General features: G+C 48.5%; 1 protein-coding gene across 1 annotated transcript in view; it reads right to left on the bottom strand.

The window, feature by feature from the left end:
* Nucleotides 1-18,592, bottom strand: part of LOC147664191 (histone deacetylase complex subunit SAP130-like) — a 211,781-nt gene that overhangs the window by 104,713 nt on the left and 88,476 nt on the right. Inside the window, exon 2 of the mRNA XM_086949944.1 lies at nucleotides 11,569-11,682. Within this exon, the coding sequence (XP_086806070.1) occupies nucleotides 11,569-11,682 (114 nt within the window). The remainder of the gene's footprint in view (nucleotides 1-11,568; nucleotides 11,683-18,592) is intronic.

The following is an 18,592-nucleotide window of genomic DNA, read 5'->3' on the forward strand; positions in this document are numbered from 1 at the left end:
TACATGCTGCAGCCCCTGGTAGGCCCTGGGTACACCTATGCCCTGAGTTACAGGTTCTGATAAGGTGGCCCAGTACCAATTGGTAAATGCACCTAAGGTACATGGAATCCATTTTACAGAGAGAGCAGTAGGCCTGGGGTCCTGATTGGCAGGGTCCCAGGCCAACTAAGTCGGAAAACCAGCAAAACACCAGGCAAAAAGTTGGGGGCAACCACAGTCAGGTATCCACCTTCCTACAGTAGGGATGATTGACCAAAATTTGGAGCTGTCCTGCTGTGCCTCAACCGATAATAAATCATTCCAGGCCTTGTCTTTAATCTTTAGTTTACGGGCCTGGATGGCTTGTTTATATTGTTTTCTAAGGGATGCAATAAGTGCTCTGTCCCTTGGTTTATCTTTTAGCGCTGTAAGGAGGACTGAGTGGGCTTTTGTACAATTGGAGTCAAACCATTTTGGGCCCTAACAGAAACCTGGTTTTATTTTTACTGTTAACTCGGCATTGACTTGATGGCATATGACGTTAAAAGCCTAAATTAATGTTTTATTTGGGTTGATATTATCCAGGCAAATGCCCACCTCTGCCTCAACCTTAGCCAGGGTATCTTGTAGGAAGGTCATTGGGAATAATTTGTCCCATTTTAGCCTCCGATTCTGGTCTTTAGGGACCAGGTCAGTGGCACAAAGAACCTGCGTCTCAATGCATCCGAATGGCCCCCATCGAGCAACCTCCAGAATTATGGGATTGTGGTCACTAAAAACAGAATGTTCTACTCTGTAATTTATGGCCTGCAATAAAACATAAGTAGAAATGAAAATAAAATCAATAACCGTGCCTGGGTTATTTCCTACATATGTATTCAACCTATGCCCAGTTTCGCAGCATCCAGATTCATAGAGGTTCATTGATGCCAGGAGAAGCTCCAAGGCCTCCCCCTGTTTAGTATGTTCAAAGTGCGTCGGGAGCGAGTGAGTGAGGGGGGCCCTCGCTATCTTCCCTTAGGCACTCTAAGCTACATGGGTGAATATTAAAGTCTCCCATGAGTATGACCTCAAACTCATGTTTACTAGACTCCCTATACTTGTTCAAGAACTCTCCTAAAGAGTCTAGATGCTCACTTGGGGTGTGACTGACTGGGGAATTATAAAAGTTTATCAATAATAGGGTGGGGGAGTTAGTTATCTTCAGTTCGACAACTAGACAATTTCTAGAACCAGAAGCAATCTGTTTAACTCTACCTTTAATATTTAATGAGATGTGTGTAACTAGTCCTCCCTTCGCTCTGCCAGCCGGGCTAGGTTTGGCTGGGATACTAAAGTGAGTATATCCATCCAGAGCCATGCTATTTCTCGTGTCCCAGGTTTCTTGCAATGCTATAATTTCATGGGCTCTAATCATACCCAGCCAATTTTCATCCTTGCTTTTGGATCTGAGACCGGCTATATTCCAGCTCAGGATACTACATGTGTTTTTGGGAGGTGATGTGGCAGCGATCTCAGCTTCTTTACCACATTGATTTGGTTGTCAATCAATGTCGTCCATCCCAACAAGTGGCAAAAAACGGTTTGAGAGAGGTATACCCCCGCATGATGTGTTGGCCTTATTCTTAGGGTCCTTTGATGATGTGATATATTGCTCAGGTGGAATACAGCATGCCCTCGGTCTGGAAGTTCCGTCATGTGCAAGTATACCTGATTGGGGTTGGCTGTTGGATAATGATACAGGCCGCCTACCGTTCTGTGCATTTAAAGGTGGATAGAAAAAACCCAAAGGATATGGTCTAACCCCCGTTTTTGTAGTCTCAGAGCCATCCCAAAACAGTCTATCAGTGGCATTTTTCTCACCAAAATTCACAACAATACAGTCCCCTGGTATTGACTTGGTGCCTTTACCTACCCACCCCACTCTCCTAACCATAGTGATGGATGCAGGTATGTCGTAGTCCCCACTAGAGTAGTGTCTACACCACTCTCTAGTTTTGCTTAGAAGGTCCACTGTAGACTCGGTGGCCCCATGTGCTAGGGGTGGAATCCCGGTTAGTACAGCTACAAAGGGGGTGGCATCGGGGGGAGATGCAGCCTAAAATTACTAGCTTTATGAATATTTGTAGTGAGATTTGACTGAGATGTTGTTTGTTTTTGGGTGGTGGGATTGATAGCAAGGGCACCGATGAGGGTGTTTTCTTTACTATGGGTCGGATTTATAAGGTCACCTCCGTGTTTAGCGTTAATTTTTGCTCGTGTGTCAGGTGTAATTGTGCTTGGACCTGAGCATTCCATTGCTTCCAAAACTATGGGGGAGCAGGCTTAGGGATGCTGTTCCCCTCCCGGGAGTGCGATTGATAGTCCTTTATAAAAATGTCTATAGTTTCGCACCTTTTTAATAAGCCAGCTACGCAAGCGTTAAGTGAGTCCACAATATCTTTAGCAATGCTCACGAGTAGTGGTTCTATTCGTGAGTTAACCAATTCCTCCAGTTTGTCTCCCAAGAATGCGTTCATAATTTGTCCTTGATCTACTTGCAAATGTTTCGTTTTACGGACACATTTTTGGGGTTTTGACTGATCCGGATTTGGAGGCTTCCTACGGCTGGGCTCCTCCTCCATTGACAGTATACATGTATTGGTGACGATGTCTTGTGGTATGTCAGAAACAGGGATTGTGTTCTCGTGTGGGGATTCTGACGGGGTAGGATGGGTAGAGGACTTGTTGGTAGTGCCATTTATCCTTTCTAGTTCCAGAACCTTTTCAGCATTTGCGATTTTTTCGTTTATAACCCCCACGGCAGAAGTTAAATAGGAGATGATGGTGTCAGCCTTACGTGGGACTTTAGCATTTTTAAAAAAAAAAATTTTTTAAGACGTTTATTAAATATTCCAGTTGTACACAGCGTCTTGCACACAACCCTGAGGCTGGCCGCTATTCATCATATGCAAGTATCACAATAGTACCACAGTATTTACGACCATCCTCGCCAAGTTGCTGATTATGAATACATCACCTGGATACATTCGGATAGGAATATTCACTGAACTAGTCCGTCTTGTTTTGTATTTTAAACAACCATAACTTGTCTCCATCAAAAGTAGGATTAAAGCATTCAAAGTCAACATCCTACAGGGTTATACATCACAAGCATTGGCAAATGGGTCCCAAGTATACTTATCATACTATGGAACATTTCCTATCACAAGCCATACCACCCGCCTTGATTAGCACTCTCCGTGTCTCCTCCAATCCAGCACGACACACCTCAGAATTCCAACCACGAACCCTCCCTAGGCGAAGTATAAGCCAGACACGCTAAATCGCATCTCCCTTGACCACTGCTCAGCATACGGAGTCCCAGAGAATTCCCCTCCGAGTCCCACAACACATTGAAGGCCATGATAGAGCAAAGTCATAGTATCATCCCCTCTACAGGTCATCATCAGGTTCTAGCAGTTCCTCTGGGGGTCACATAAGTTCCCTCGATATTCGTTCCAATTTTTCCATATTCTCGACCATTTCTTAGGGCACCCTCTATGCACATACACTGCCTTTTCCGCCACCATTGCAGAATCCATATCGTTACACCACCGAGTACATGAGGGTTTAACACCAGATCCCCATCGCCTAGCAATGTTACGCTTTGCAATGGCCATACCCAGTGTCGCCCAGATTTGAAGTCCCTTGTTCATATCAGTTGGTGACCAGATATTCAGTAGACAACATTTAGGTTCATTCTGCAGCACCACCCCCGTCGCCTCCGATATCTCAAACAAAACCTCCTCCCAATATGATTGTATGTTGGGGCAATCCCATAGGGTATGAAAGAAGGTCCCCGGGGATCCACAGCCTCTGAGGCAAGTAGGTTCCAGGGTGCGCCCTAGCTTGTGTAGTAGAGTACGTGAATAATACACTCTATGTATTATTTTTTATTGTACCAGTTTCAGTCGCGAAGGTATGGTGGTCTCTCTGGGTGATGCCAATGCGTGTAACCAGTCCTCATCCGCTATGTCCCCCAGATCCACCTCCCACCGACTGCGCAGGACCACCGTGGGGTCAGGGAGATTATTGACGAGCTTTCGATACGTAAGGGAGATCGCCTTCTTATCCAGGTGGTCAGTGAGGAGTCTATCCTCCAGGGGGGAGGATGCAGGAAGTATTGCACCAGATGGGATGGCTCCCTGCAAGGCATGTTTGATTTGTGCATAACGAAAGCGTTCATTTACTCCCATCCCATACTTCTCTTGTAGGGCCGGGAATTAAATAATCTCCCCTCTTATCCATAGGTCTCCAATTGTCGAGATGCCAATTAGATCCCACTGCCTGAAACCTTTCGAATTCGACAGCGTGCCAAGTTTGCGGGTATCCCAGAGTGGTGTGGCAAGTGTAAGAACCCCCTCCCACCCCAGAGCTCTCTGTGCAGTGTGCCAGATCTTGATTGGGTGAGCCGTTGGGCCCGTGAGTGTGTGCCGGCGTTTGTCAGAGTATAGCGCCTTCATAAGGTTGCCTGGGGGCAGGACGGTTCTGTCCAGAGCGTAGGCCGGATCTTGTTGCGAGGCATGTATCCACTGATTCACCACCATAAGCTGTGCTGCCCAGTAATATAATTTGATGTTCGGTAAGGCAATGCCCCCATCGTACCAACTACGTGTCAATTTAGCCTGTGCAATGCGATCCGGTTTACCGTCCCATAAGAGTGCGGTGATCTCTGCATCGACCGATTTGAGGTAAGTGAGAGGGACCGGAAATGGGGTGTTTTGCAAGACATAGAGGAGTCTAGGAAGCGAGAGCATTTTAAAGAGGGCTGCCCTGCCTAGTAAAGTCAACGGAAGGGAGCGCCAGTGCTTCACATCCGACTTTAGCCTCTGTAGAGGTTTCAGTAGGTTTTCCTCCATGAAGACTGTGACCTGTGGAGTGACGTAAATGCCAAGATATTTAAACCCTCTGGTTACCGTTTGTAAGATGCAGCCATGGGGTAGTATGGGCGGTGAACCTCGTAGGACATACAAGAGCGACTTTGCCCAGTTAATTGTATATCCCGAGACCTCTCCATAGGTCGTAAGTATGGTCATTAGTGTCGCTAGGGACGGGGTCGGAGACATTAAATACAGCAGCACGTCATCAGCATAAAGGGAGATGCGGTCTTCCCAGCCCTCTCCCCACGAGATGCCCCGGATCTGTGGATCCATACGGATTTTCACCGCCAGCGGCTCAAGAATGAGGGCGAACAATAGCGGGGACAGGGGGCAACCCTGTCGGGTGCCGCGACCCAAAGTGATCACTCGTGACGTGTGTCCATTCGCAATGATCTGCGCTAGGGGTGCTGTGTAGAGGAGCAGAACCCAGCCACAGAATTTAGGGCCAAAGCCCATTTTCCTGAGCACCGCAAAGAGGAACGGCCAATCCACAAGATCGAATGCCATGGTCGCGTCTAATGAGAGAATCGCAGCATCCTCCCTGAGTGAGGGAATACGGTGTAGTATTCCATTAAGACGCCGCAAATTAAGGGAGGTGTTTCGCCCTAGCATAAAGCCGGACTGGTCGGGGTGGACAAGTGTTGTGAGGTGAGGTTGCAGACGCTGAGCCAGGAGTTTCGCCAGCACTTTAGCATCTGCGTTCATCAGCGAGATCGGCCGATATGAGGATGGCAGGTCAGGTGGTTTACCAGGCTTGTGTATAGTGACAATAGTGGCCAACCTCTGATCCGGCGAGAGGGAGCCCCGCTCCAAGCAGTCTGCATACATGGGGAGCATATGGTGGGTAAGGGTTGACGACATCGTCTTATATAGTTCGATTGGCAGGCCGTTAGGCCCCATTGCCTTTCCGGTGTTCAGGGCCGCCAGGGCCAGCCCCAGCTCCTCACCCGTTAGATCATCTTCTAGTGACTGTGCGTCTTCCTGTGAGAGTGTGAAGAGGGGAATATCATGCAGGAAGCGTGTGCACTCGTCTTCTGATATTCCTGAACGTGCTGTGTATACTGATTCATAGTAAGAAGCGAGTTCCTCTACTATTTCAGCGGGAGATGTAGTGTGTGTGCCATCAGATAGTGTTAGGGCGGCTATCCATCTACTCGCTCTTTCTTTCCTCTCAATCCATGCCAGCATTTTCCCTGTCTTATCTCCTAATTCATAGACCCTATGAAACGTATCAGTCAATCTCGACTTTGTCATGTCCTCTGCATACGCTCTAAATTCCTGAGATGCTAACGTCAGTGTGTGTGCCGTGTCCTCCGTGGGGTCAGAGGCGTGCGCCAACTCCGCGGTCTGGACCGCCGTTTCGAGCGATTCAATGGTTGCCCTCTGTGCTACTTTATGCCTCGTGATAGTGGAGATAGCTTGCCCCCTGATCACTGTCTTGTACGCCTCCCACAGTATCGACGGTGAGTCGACCGAGCCCACATTGTCCTCGAAGTAATTCGCGGTAGCCGTTTTTAGCGCTTTGGAAATGGTACAATTCTTAAGAAACCCAGGATATATCGGATAAATCCGTTGACGTCTGTCGGGGTGTACTGTGTAGGTGAGTAGCACCGGGGAGTGGTCAGATATTCCCCGCGGTAAGTGTTCAATGGATGCAATCTTTTCCGGGGGTACTGCTAGTGTCAGTAAGTAGTCTAACCGGGAAAGACTAGAATGTACTCCCGAAAGAAATGTGTAATATCGGTCCCGGGGATGTTTGAGTCTCCATACATCTAACAATCCCAATGCGTCCAAGAATTCTCGGAACATGTTGTCAGCTCTGGTAGCCTCTCGAGGAGGCTGCCGATCCATGGCAGCGTCCAGCACCGCACTGAAATCGCCTCCAATAATTAATTCCCCTTCCGGGAGTCTAAGCAGTAAGTTACCCAGGTCTTGGAAGGCCCCTTGATGCAATGCCGGGGGGATGTATACCGTCAGTACGTTATATGGCCGTCCCTCCCATTGGCAACTGATCGCAGCAAAGCGTCCCTGGTCATCAGCCCATGTGCGCTTAATAAGTAGGGGTGCATTTTTGGAAACCAGGATACCCACCCCACGTGAACCTGAGGAGAATTCTGCGTGAGTGACCATTTTAAACCCCCAGCGGTTAAGGGCCTTACAGGCTGTACCCACCAGATGCGTCTCCTGGAGTAATACTATTGTCGGCGCCTTTCTCTTAAGGAATTGGAGGACCAAACCCCGCTTAATTTTGTGGCCCAGCCCATTTACATTCCAGGAGATGATAGTGAGTGGGGGAGGAACCAGTGAGTGTGGGTGGGGGAGAGGCGTTAAGAGGTTGTGGTCAGCCATGTCTGTAGGTGCACCTGTGCGTCAGTGGCGCCGAATATAGCAGTCGGACCGGGGTCCAACAACAGTGCACGTGGGAAGCCCTGCCTGTGGCGATGAAGAGTGCTTGGACTGGTGTAGGGGCAACTCAGAGAGCGCTCTGCGCTGGAGTGTAGAGCCGGCCTAGATAGAAACCTGAGACCATTGGAACCTTGGGACCCAATAACTAAGCAATCATTATGTACTGAGTGCCGGGGCGGCAATGCCCCCAAAGAGGACACTCGGACTAAGGGACCACACCCTATATCGTGTCGTGTGGGGCACAGAACAGTTCCAAACCCCTCCCCTCGTCTAGCTAGAAGGTCCATGGAGAATACTAGGCTTATTAGGAAGCCTCGCCTGTGGCGGCATTGAAGATCTAGCAGTGTGTACTTGTGCCCGAGTAAGTGCCCTGTGGTCGAGTGTACATATAACCCTAGGAAAAACATGAGACTCAACAGAGGACAATAGAACTTCGCAAACAACCCCCCCTGCCCACCCCCCCTCCCTGCCTCCCTGCTACACGGACATATAACCGCCCGCTTCCCCAACTTAGCAGAGTGCCTACTCCCATTGTTCCCCAATGTACTTGCTTGCGGGGTAAGTGTTCCGTGGTATGAGTGACCCCATCACTCACGAACTGCTCTTCTCGTTCATAGTCCAACGGCAGCCCTTTCACCTCCCGTTGCCACCGACGGATCTTACAGTGCCAGTAAAGAACTCATATTTCAGGACATCGTTCGTCGGCTTCCGGCCCCTCTTCCAGCTCCTTGTCACGATTATCTTCGGTCGATGTTGGCGAAGTTCCTGTATTGTCGAATCGTTGGTTTCGTTGGCCTCTGCCCGTGCGCCTAGTAGGTTCCACCCTACGCCAACCGTCCAGCCACTCCCACGCCGCCTCCGGGGTATCAAAAAACCAAGCTTTATGATCATCCACGACCCTCAGTTTTGCCGGGAACAGCATCGAATAGGGCAATTCCTTTGCCCGCAAGGCCTGTTTAACCTCCATGAAGGTCTTGCGGCGTCGGGCCACTTCGGCAGTATAGTCAGGAAAGAAGGCCAGCGTGGAGTTATGTATCTTGATGGGCGGGGTATTCCGAGCCGCTTGAAGTATGACATCCCTGTCCCGGAAATTAAATAGCCTGGCCAGGACAGGCCTTGGCGCTGCTCCCGGTTTCGGCGTGCCACCTGGGACCCTGTGCGCCCTCTCCACGGAGAAGAAGTTCGACAGACCTTTCGGTTTCAGTTCTGTTTTGATAAGGTCCTCTATGTAAAGGTCCATCGCCCGTTTGCCTTCCGATTCCGGTAGTCCAAGGATGCGGACATTGTTGCGCCTAGCCCGCCCCTCCTGATCGTCCAGCTTGTCCTGCAGTTTCTTAGTGACCGCCTCCATCCGTTCCATGGCCAACTGTAGTTCGGAGGTGTCCTCAACCAGGGATTTCGTGACCACTTCAACTTGCGCCACCCTCTCGGTCATCTTGTGCAGGTCTGCCCTTAGTAAGCCGACGTCCGAGGAGATGGCCCCCACTGTAGTCTGGACATTAGTGAGCGTCCTCATTAAGTCTTCGAGTGTTACCTTTTTTCCTCCGTCACCTTCGGGGCTCCTGCCCGCGGACGAGCGTCCTTCTGGGTGTTGCGAGGGGGTCTTCTCGAACGCAAATTTTTCCAGTCTCGACTGAGCAGTGTTGTGTCGCGTTCCCTTTACCGCCATTCCAGCGGTTGCACGGGGGCCGTCAGGCGTGTCAGCCTCGGCTATTGTCCAGATTGAGGCTTGGCCCTCTGAGGGTCGGGCGTGCAAGTAGGTAGGTCCGCCGATGAGGCAGGTCCGGTCAGGCGTCAGGGGTATGTTCTGAGAATGGCTCAGTGGGTGGGATCCCCCTATTCCGAGGTCCGGCAATGTAGTGAATGGTGACAAAACAGGGCACGACGGGGTTTGGCCAGATGGGAACCCCCAATGCAATGCGCCCCGCGACGTGCAGGCCTCTACGCCACAGCGTTCTCACCGTCACCACGGGCGAACAACGAATCCTGGGGGACGAAGGTGCACACAATGGTAAGTCCCCTCACTGCGTGCAGGGGGAAAGCCTCTCGGGTCCAATGCCCTCCCTCAAAGTTGTGGCAGGAGCGTAGAATGGGTTGATGCCTTCGTGATAGAGCCTGTACGCCGGTGGCCCCCGCCCGGGGCGCACCGACACCCGCTCGCCCTCAGGCACGAATCAGGCAGGTCGCTAGCTCACCAGCGCGGTCACGGGCCCAGCAGCAGTGCAGGCGAGGTCCGCGCCGCAGGAGGGACGGCACGCCGGGCAGCAGATGGGCGGGTTCGCCCCGGCACAGTGTCAATAAATGTCCCACCTCCCGCCGGCAGTATAGACGGTGGCAGGGGTGGCGAGGGGAGGATCAGGCTTACGTTCCAAGCCAAAGCGGCAGTCTCACCCACCGTCACCGACATCGTTGTTTCCCCGGCCTCAGGATGTGCTCCCCCGGCCCCCGGCCCCCTCGATCACAATCAAGTCCAGGGTAGGGGGGGGGGAAATTCGTGGGGGCGCCGCCGACCCACCTCGGAAGCGCGCCGCCACCGGTGTTCACGTCCGCCGCCCGAAGCATGATGTTTCCTCCGGGGTCTCGATGCGGGAACTTCCGGTCCGGTCCCCTGGCGTCCCTTCACTTCCGGCAGGATAGGGCATTCAGGACAGGCCGGTGCAGCCACGATGCAAGCAGGCCACAGTCAGGCACTTCACCTCGGAGCAAATGCCGGTGTCGGATCAGCACCGGGGTTTCAGCGGAGGACGCCGTTTGGAGTCTCCACTTGAAAGCAATCACCAGAGCAGCAAAAAGCCACGGATTAATGGGAGGATAGTGAGATGGGGTCTAGATTACCACGGAGCTCCTCTGCTAGGCAGCCATTCCAGTCGGCTGCTAGCCACGCCCCCCGACTTTAGCATTTTTAGTACCAACTCCCTCCACTCCCATCAGTTTCCGCTTACCCATCATTAGCAGGTTAGAGGGGTGGCCCGGCCTGGCCCCCTCCGGCCACAGACGGCCCGCCCTCTGCCCGGGCGCCATCCGCGCGCGTCCCGCGGGGCGGCAGGCGCCTCTCACCCTTGTAGCGCCTTCCGGGCGCAGGAATGCCGTCACAGGTGTTGCGCCGGCGGCCGGGGCAGCTGGGGGATGTAGTTTCCGCTGCAACCGGACCGTCAGGAGTGTAGCCAGCAGCCGTTGCCCTCACGGCGCGGTAGGGGTAAAGGAGATGTCGGTGTCCCAGCAATTGTCTATGCAAGCCGTTCCCCTCACGGCGCTTGTCACTGAGAGAGTCTGCTTTTTAACAGTATTGCCTTCCTTCTGGCGTCTCACCTCCCGATATTATTAAAGTTGAAAGTTTAACGTCTTCTGCTTTAAAGTCCTGGGACGGTGCACCAAGTACTTGTACAATGTTTTTTCTGGCCGTTTTTTTCCCGTCGTCTGTGCCCCACCGCCTGCTGGAAGCTCTACTAGCGTTCGGATGCTTGCTATTCGAATCTGAGTGTTCAGTCTATGACCTCTTTACGGCTTCCCTGTGCATGTACAGTATCCAAGAACAGGCTCAGATATTGCAGGGTCATATCTGCTCAGGCAGATAAGTCCACACATGGGATATAATGAACCCTACCCTTAGGGTGGTAAGGCCTGCAGTAGAGGTGGCTCACCTATGTCTCATGCAGTGTCTGTGAGCATGGTGCACAGAGATGTGTGCCATGTCAACTCTTCAGTTTTCTCTGCACTAAGACAAGCAGCCTGCAATGGCAGTTTTCATGATCATGGCATGGGGGCCCTAGGGTGGCACAGTTTGTGCTGCAGCCCTGGAGGACCCTATTCACTTCCAATACCCTAGGTACCAATTACTAGGGACTTATATGGGGGTTGAATTTGTGCCAATTGTGGGACATTTGTAGCAAAAGAACACTGGTACTGGGAACCTGGTTAGCAGGGACTCAGTACACCTCAGTCAAAGTTGCATCAAAAACCAGGCAAAAAGTGGGGTGGTTCTGCAAAAAGGTCCCAGTTTCCCACAATGACTAACCAATCCAAAGGCCCGGCGCTAACACAAGGCATTACCACTAATAGGTGAAGTCACTAGGGCCCCAGACTTGAAAAAAACAGAAGCAAATTAATTTGTACACATCCAAGCCCAAAATTAGATGGCATAAGTTAGCACATCCCCTTACAAATGACTTCCATAGTGTTTGACTGCTTTTGAAAGATCAATTCAAGTCTGTCTCTCGTCACTGGATGAAATTATGTTCACCCTTAAGAATTTTGCTATTACCTGTATTAATTCATTGATCCTGTGCAAGTCATCATCGCTGGCAGCCTTTTTCTTTGGGATTATTCCTTCTTGCAGCGAAGTCAGTCGATCAAACACGTCCTGTTCCAGGTCAGTCTGCAAATATTCAGTTGAGAAAAACATTAGTAATTCACCTATCCCCCAGGTCAAATCAGTAGCAGAATATTCTTTTAAAATAGTAAAATATCTCAAGATTAGCTATATGGACCAGTTTAGAAATCTAGTGCAGACTTCTTTTTTGTGAAAGGCTTGCGGAAATGGGAGACAGATCAATGTATCAGAGGCTCTTACCTGTATGACATGAAGTGGTCTGGTCTATTCCACAATCTTTATTTTATTGCATAACAATCCAATGACTATATATTTTGCCAAGCAACCTAAAGTAGGGACACATAAGTGCACAACTTGCATGGGTATGACAGTGGGCTGAGCCAAGAACACAACACTGTGCTAGATAGTATAAGGGCTGCCGCAGAGCATGACCAGTTGCCTAGCCCTGGGCTCAGAGGTCACTGTGTTTGACTCAAGGCCATATGCATAAGGGTTGGAGGCTAGATTTCTGTATATTCCAAGGGAGCTTCTGCACTTTCACCTCAACGTACGTCTTATATACATCCTGCCAATGCATACTTATTGCCTTGTTAATATATTTTCCAATACTTTCTTTTATTATGTGAGTACATTAGGATTTGATATGCTATATGAATTGTTTACCCAAAGGGTCTTGTACGAATCAAATGCTCTTCTTTAACTGGACTGGATCCACCTATCGACCTATCTCCCTCCTTCCATGGGTTACAAAGATCACAGAGGCTCATGTGAATAACATCTTAACGAAACATCTGACCTCTGCACACCTACTGGATCCTACACAGAATGGTTTTAGACCTGGGCACAGTACAGAGACGGCACTCCTATATATGGTTGAACATCTCCGCTTTGTACTAGATGCAGGTCAAATGGCGGCACTGGTCTTATAAGACCTTAGTGCCGCCTTTGACACTGTATCCCACACCATTCTTATCCGCAGGCTTGGTGAGGCTGGCATATCTGGCAAGGCGCTGGATTGGTTTCAATCGTTCCTTTCGGAACGATCATTCCAGGTAGTAGTGCCACTGTTCAGATCTAAGCCTCATGCCATCACTCAAGGAGTTCCGCAGGGATCGGCGTTGAGCCCCACTCTCTTCAACTTATACGTCCAACCTTTGGCGGCGGTTGCGAAGAGTTGGGGTCTCACAATGGTATCATACGCCGATGATACCCAGTTGGCGGTGGTTCTCAACGGGGACTCTGACCAATTGGCATCAAACTTTGCGGATGGTTTGAGGGCTGTTGCTGGCTGGCTTACTACCAACTGTTTACAGCTCAACGCCCTCAAAACCGAGGTGATGGTATTAGGGAAACATCCTGATCTGTGGGGTGCAAGCTGGTGGCCTAACGAGCTGGGAACCCCCCCCTAAACCGGTCTCCGAACTTAAAAATCTTGGCGTGTGGCTGGACTCCAAACTAACCTTCTCGTGTCATACTAAGAAGGTGGCATCTACATGCTTCGGCATTCTTCGTGGTTTGAGGCCTATCCTCAAATTTTTTGATGCCTCCACTCGCCAGATGGTGATTCAAGCTAGCGTATCATCAAGGCTTGACTACGCGAGTTCACTGTTTTTGGGTGCCAATCAGGCGGAGGTCCTGCGACTCCAACGGGTGCAGAATGCGGCTGCCAGGGCCCTGGTAGGCCTGCCACGCTTCTGTTCAGCCCGCAGTACAATCTCTAAACTGCACTGGCTGCCTGTAATCAGACGCATAGAGTTTAAGACTCTGTGTTTCGCGTTTAAAATTCTTAAAACCGACACCCCTACCATCCTCCAGCACCTCCTGACCCTGTACACTCCTCCACGTAGCCTTCGCTCTGCAGGTCAAAATCTAGCACTTGTTCCACGCTTCCAAAAATGTAGACTAGGCGGCCAATCCTTTACTGTGTTGGCCTCCAAGCTTTGGAACGCGCTCCCTGTGCATATTCGATCTTTAGAAGATCTTTTTGCTTTCAGGAAAGCTGTTAAAACGTATCTTTTCCCCCTGCCTTATTAAAATTTCCCTACTTTGTCTATTTTTGTTAGTTATGTTACCTTCTCAGATATAGCGCCGGGACGCCCCTTCGCTGGGGCAGCTGTGCGCTCAAAAAATCAATTAACATAACATAACATTACTTAAGACCTAATGTACATTAGGAATACAGGCCTAAAGACTGGCATATATATGGATAATGGAAATGATGGTTTCTCACGTATGCCCTGCCACAATGTGTTCTTTACATTCTAGACCACTCTATACACCTAGCTAATCTCCCTTTTTACATGTTTCTTTGTGAGACTGTTATGTAAACTGTGTCTTAGCGAGTGTGCATTGAGGGAAACCATTGAGGTTGCTCCTAAGAACAGGTGTGTTGATAAGCAGCCAGCTCACGGAATGATTTAAGCTTGAATACTGTAACAAAGTATATGGGAAACTGTCTATCATTCTTTAGTTCGAAATAGAGACATCCATTCAAGTTAGGCAAATTCATTAAGTCTGTGGCTTCTGTATTTTTCACAAAGTTAGCATTCTCTAATGTTAATATTTTCCATAGTTACTGAGTCTCCTGGGTGGTGGTGAATGAGACACACATCTCCTGCAGAGAGTTGACTCCCTCTCCGGGGGTTACCTTGCCTAGGACTACTACTGCTCCTGCACCCCTGGTAGACATCTTGCTGTGGCGTCCCCTGCGCAACGATTGCCTTCGGGGCCACCCCTGCTGGTGCGTGACACATTTAGACTTCTCCTTATTTGCCTTATGTGGCCTACCGGTCTGCAGGTGACACCACTGATAGTTCCATCTTCCTATAGACACCTCACGACTCACGACTCCCCTGGATTAATATGGGGAAGACAGAGAAGCAGCAGGCCCGACACACATTTGAGGCACAGAAATCGACCAGGCCGCAGCAACTTGCACACTATGATTCGGAGCAGGACCTACCACCATTGAACCCCCCACTTGTTGGAGACCACACTGCTGACCAGGCAGCAAAGGCTGCCGTCGATCGACGGAAATATTGACTCTTTGAATATTAGAATAGACAATATGGCAGCAAAACTAGATAAGCATGCTTTGCAATCAACGACAGCGGAACAGCGCATTTCTACTGCCAAAAAAGACATTCAGAATTGAACCACTAGGCAACCGAATATGGATGAGGTACTGGCGGTAATCTAAGCAAAAAATGAGGCCCTTGAGGCCAGGTCGTGCAGCAGTAATCTCTGCATCATGGGCATACCGGAATCAATCAACACTGGTCAGCTAGTAGACTGTATAGCGAACATGATGCATGAGATATATGGAGATGAGCACCTAATCCTTTGTATTGGTGGTCGAAAGGGTGCATTGATTATTACTGGCGCAACTCCCTCCTGGTTCCTCACCAAGATCAATCATCCCTAAACACGTGAATTATCTCGACAGCAATGCAGTGCTGTGCCTCTCTAGGGACAAGGGAACAATACACTTCCAGGGAAATTAGTTTGCTTTCTACCCTGACATTACTATTGCGTACAAACTGCCTATCAAGAAATTTCCCAGATCAAGAAAAAATCGCAAGTGGCAGGGATCCCATATGCTATGTTAAATCTTGCTAGGCTTCACATGGATTTCCAAGGGACCAAAGAATCTTCACCACACCAAAGGCAGCCATGGACTTTGCCAGAGCTCTACCTTGCTCGAAATATGGAGCAATGAGAATGACCAGAGAGGTTGAAAACACCTGATAATGGTGGTAACGTAGAACCCTGTGACTATTCTATGTGCTCTATGATGTTTCTTTATTTACATTGCATTGCTGTTGCTATTAGACTCCTGGGTGTGTTGTATATGGTATATACTGGTATCCCATGATGACCCATCATCACTTAGTCACATCAAGCTAGATCTCCCGATCCCTGTATGTGCTAATACATTGGTCGTCAAGTGTGGCCTGGTATTTATGGCTGAATTTAGGCAGATTCCAGGCCACCTCTGTCCACCCGGAGGATACTCAGCCTCTAGCTGCCCCACGAGGGCGTGATCCACACATTTATATATTTTGATAGGACTATATTAGACCATGTCACAGTTCGGTTAGATGATATGTCAAATGGGGTTCTTGTTTGCTTCTACTGGATGGCTTTTGCACATTTTGGTGCAGATGTGGAAAGGCGGTGGGCTATTTATTTAATGTTTGGACTTTTTTCAGTCTCCAATGTCACAACATCACTGACCTATTTCCCCACACTCCTCTAGCAGCATAAATGGCATAAACACACCTACAACACAGGGCGGGAGAGAGGTACCACCCTTCCCTTCCCTTTGTCCTCCTTAATGTAACACAAATTCACACCAAAGATAAGGATGGGGTATTCAAATACGATCTATTGTCTAATTGTGAGCTGCTCGATATTCTATATGGGAAATCCTTTCATGTTAAAATACTGCCCTCAAACACTAGTGTCATACTTCATCATAGAGTGTACATCAACATCCTGACGCAGACCGACTCTGAAAAATCTAAAACTACCTGGGTGATAATCAGCTAAATGTTTTAATGAACTTCTCTTGGCATTATTAAAATAGTATGGGTGGGGTATTCCTGGATCATTAGTATCCATGCCCCGTAATTTTTGTGTTTTCTATATCTACATGTTTCGACCTGCCGCATGTCCTGTGGAGTCAACAGGCCTCCCTTAGGATTCAGATCCCTCTTAAATGGGCATATTCTGCACACCCCTGCATTTAATACATTGTACCCTCAGGTATGTGTCGGGCATTGTAATCACGCAGTTGCCTTACTTGTTCACACTGCGACTCTCCTCAGGAATATCCTGCTAGCAAATAAAATCACAAACATGTTTTCCTTCCAACCATGCAACTCCCTCATTAAAAACTGTTTGTGTGGTCTTCATCCCACAACTCAAAAACTCTAATACTCTCATTCCACTCTACAACCCACACAGAGTGATCACCTGCAGGTGCGCATGCATATACAACTTTGTGCGTTTCGTGTAAGTTTATGTGTATATCTACACTCGTTCCTCTTACCCGAGTTTCATCTGTTTTCTCAGAAACCGGGATAGTGGTGGGAATGCCTCCCTTTATTCACACTCTGTATTAGACACAATCCAGCAGTATGAGAGAATACAAAGTTAGATCTTGCAAGGTTCCCTGTGCCACTTGTCTCATTCCCTATGATTGTGTAAATGGGCCCTTGGTGGTTAGACCGCTCCTGGTACATTCTTCTGTCTAAACTTGTCCCTTTTCTCATTCTCTCTCACACTTGTGGCTTAAGGTTATTCTACATGTATGCAAAAGGTATCTGTTACATCTTCTAGCCTCAGAGCCATCATAGGATGTGCACATCCAATGATGGATTTGAGGCTAGAAGGTGTAACAGATACCTTTTGCATACATGTAGTAGGACCGTAAGCCCCAAGTGAGAGAGAATGAGAAAAGGGACAAGTTTAGACATAAGAATGTACCGGGAGCGTTCTAGTGGATAAGGATTCATCACCAGGATTCCTTATGGGGATGCAAGCTCGGGTGTAGCCACAAGCCTGAGGAGAGTAGCAGTGCGAACAAGTAAGGCTACTAAGTGATTACAATTCCCCACACCTACCTGTGGATACAAGGTATTGAATGTAGGGGCGTGTAGAATATGCCCATTTAAGAGATCTGAATCCTGAGGAAGGCCTGTTGACCCCACGGGGCATGCAGAAAGCCAAAACAAATTTAGGGGGCACGGATACTAATGATCCAGGAATACCTCGCCCATAATATTTATAACTATACAAGAAGAAGTTCAAAATAAAATTCAGCAGAATTTCTGCGTAGAGAGGATCTTTACCCAGATGGGACAGAGGGATTTACTCTAGTTCCTCAACTTTTGACAACAACATAAACCTAACTTTTTTTCGCTCCTTTCTGTACATTAGTCTGCATCAGGATGTTGATGCGCGCCCTATGTTGAAGCATGACAATATCTAGTGTGAGAGGGCAGTATTTAAACACAAAGGGATATCCCAGTGTAGAATATTTAGCAGCTCCCCATTAGACAATAGATCATACTAGAATATCCCTTCCTTTCTTTGGTGTGAATCAGCAAACATGGCACCCATGCATAGTCTAGCCCTGAATGAATACCAGCCATGACTTGGCTAATGAAATACGACATGTCCAGCCAGTGGGTGGGAAGGGCCCATGGTGACGGCAGACTGGGGCGCAGCTTAGTTGCTAAAATAAGAGCACCCCAGGATACTGCACGTGAGGAGTATAATTTCACAAGATGGGGACACTGTAGGAAGCTGGCTCTGTATATACTATACCAAAGTAAGGTATAGCATTCACAGAGTCGATGGGTTGCCCAGTGCTATAGCAGAGATTAAATTAGGTAAGTATTAACAGCTCTTTTTGTGTTATTAGGCGAGCTGTTAGGCTTATCCAGAGGGTGTGTTCAGCATTTATTGTATTAACTCAATCAAGGACTGATTACACACACTCAGAGACATAATCCAGACCAATTAGATAAGTATAAAAACATATATACTTGGTTTCTATTTCTAGAAATAAGCAGGACTTGGGTAGATGTAGGCCAAATATACTTTCAATTGTAAACATTTACACAGGAATGCAATTGGGAATGGATTTGCACTTTTGCAGGTTTGTATGGTTTCAAAAAGCAGTTTAAATTACACAGTAATTACTTTTGGCTTGCGTTTAGATTACTTTTGGATTCTACTACCCTGAGTGGTATGCCTATATACAACACCGGGGACCTCACAATACAAGGTAAATAAGACTTTTTAGGGTTTGCAGTGTAGTTACTTTTTTTTCCATACAAAATATCAGCTCAACAGAAAACATTTTAGGAACAAAAACTCAACAGTGGTTCCTATGGGAGAATAATGGTTATCATTTTAAGCTAAGTAAACGTCTTACAAGTGGGAT

The sequence above is a fragment of the Lissotriton vulgaris genome, unplaced genomic scaffold, assembly GCF_964263255.1.
Source record: "Lissotriton vulgaris unplaced genomic scaffold, aLisVul1.2 SCAFFOLD_2793, whole genome shotgun sequence".
Taxonomy (NCBI): Eukaryota; Metazoa; Chordata; class Amphibia; order Caudata; family Salamandridae; genus Lissotriton; species Lissotriton vulgaris.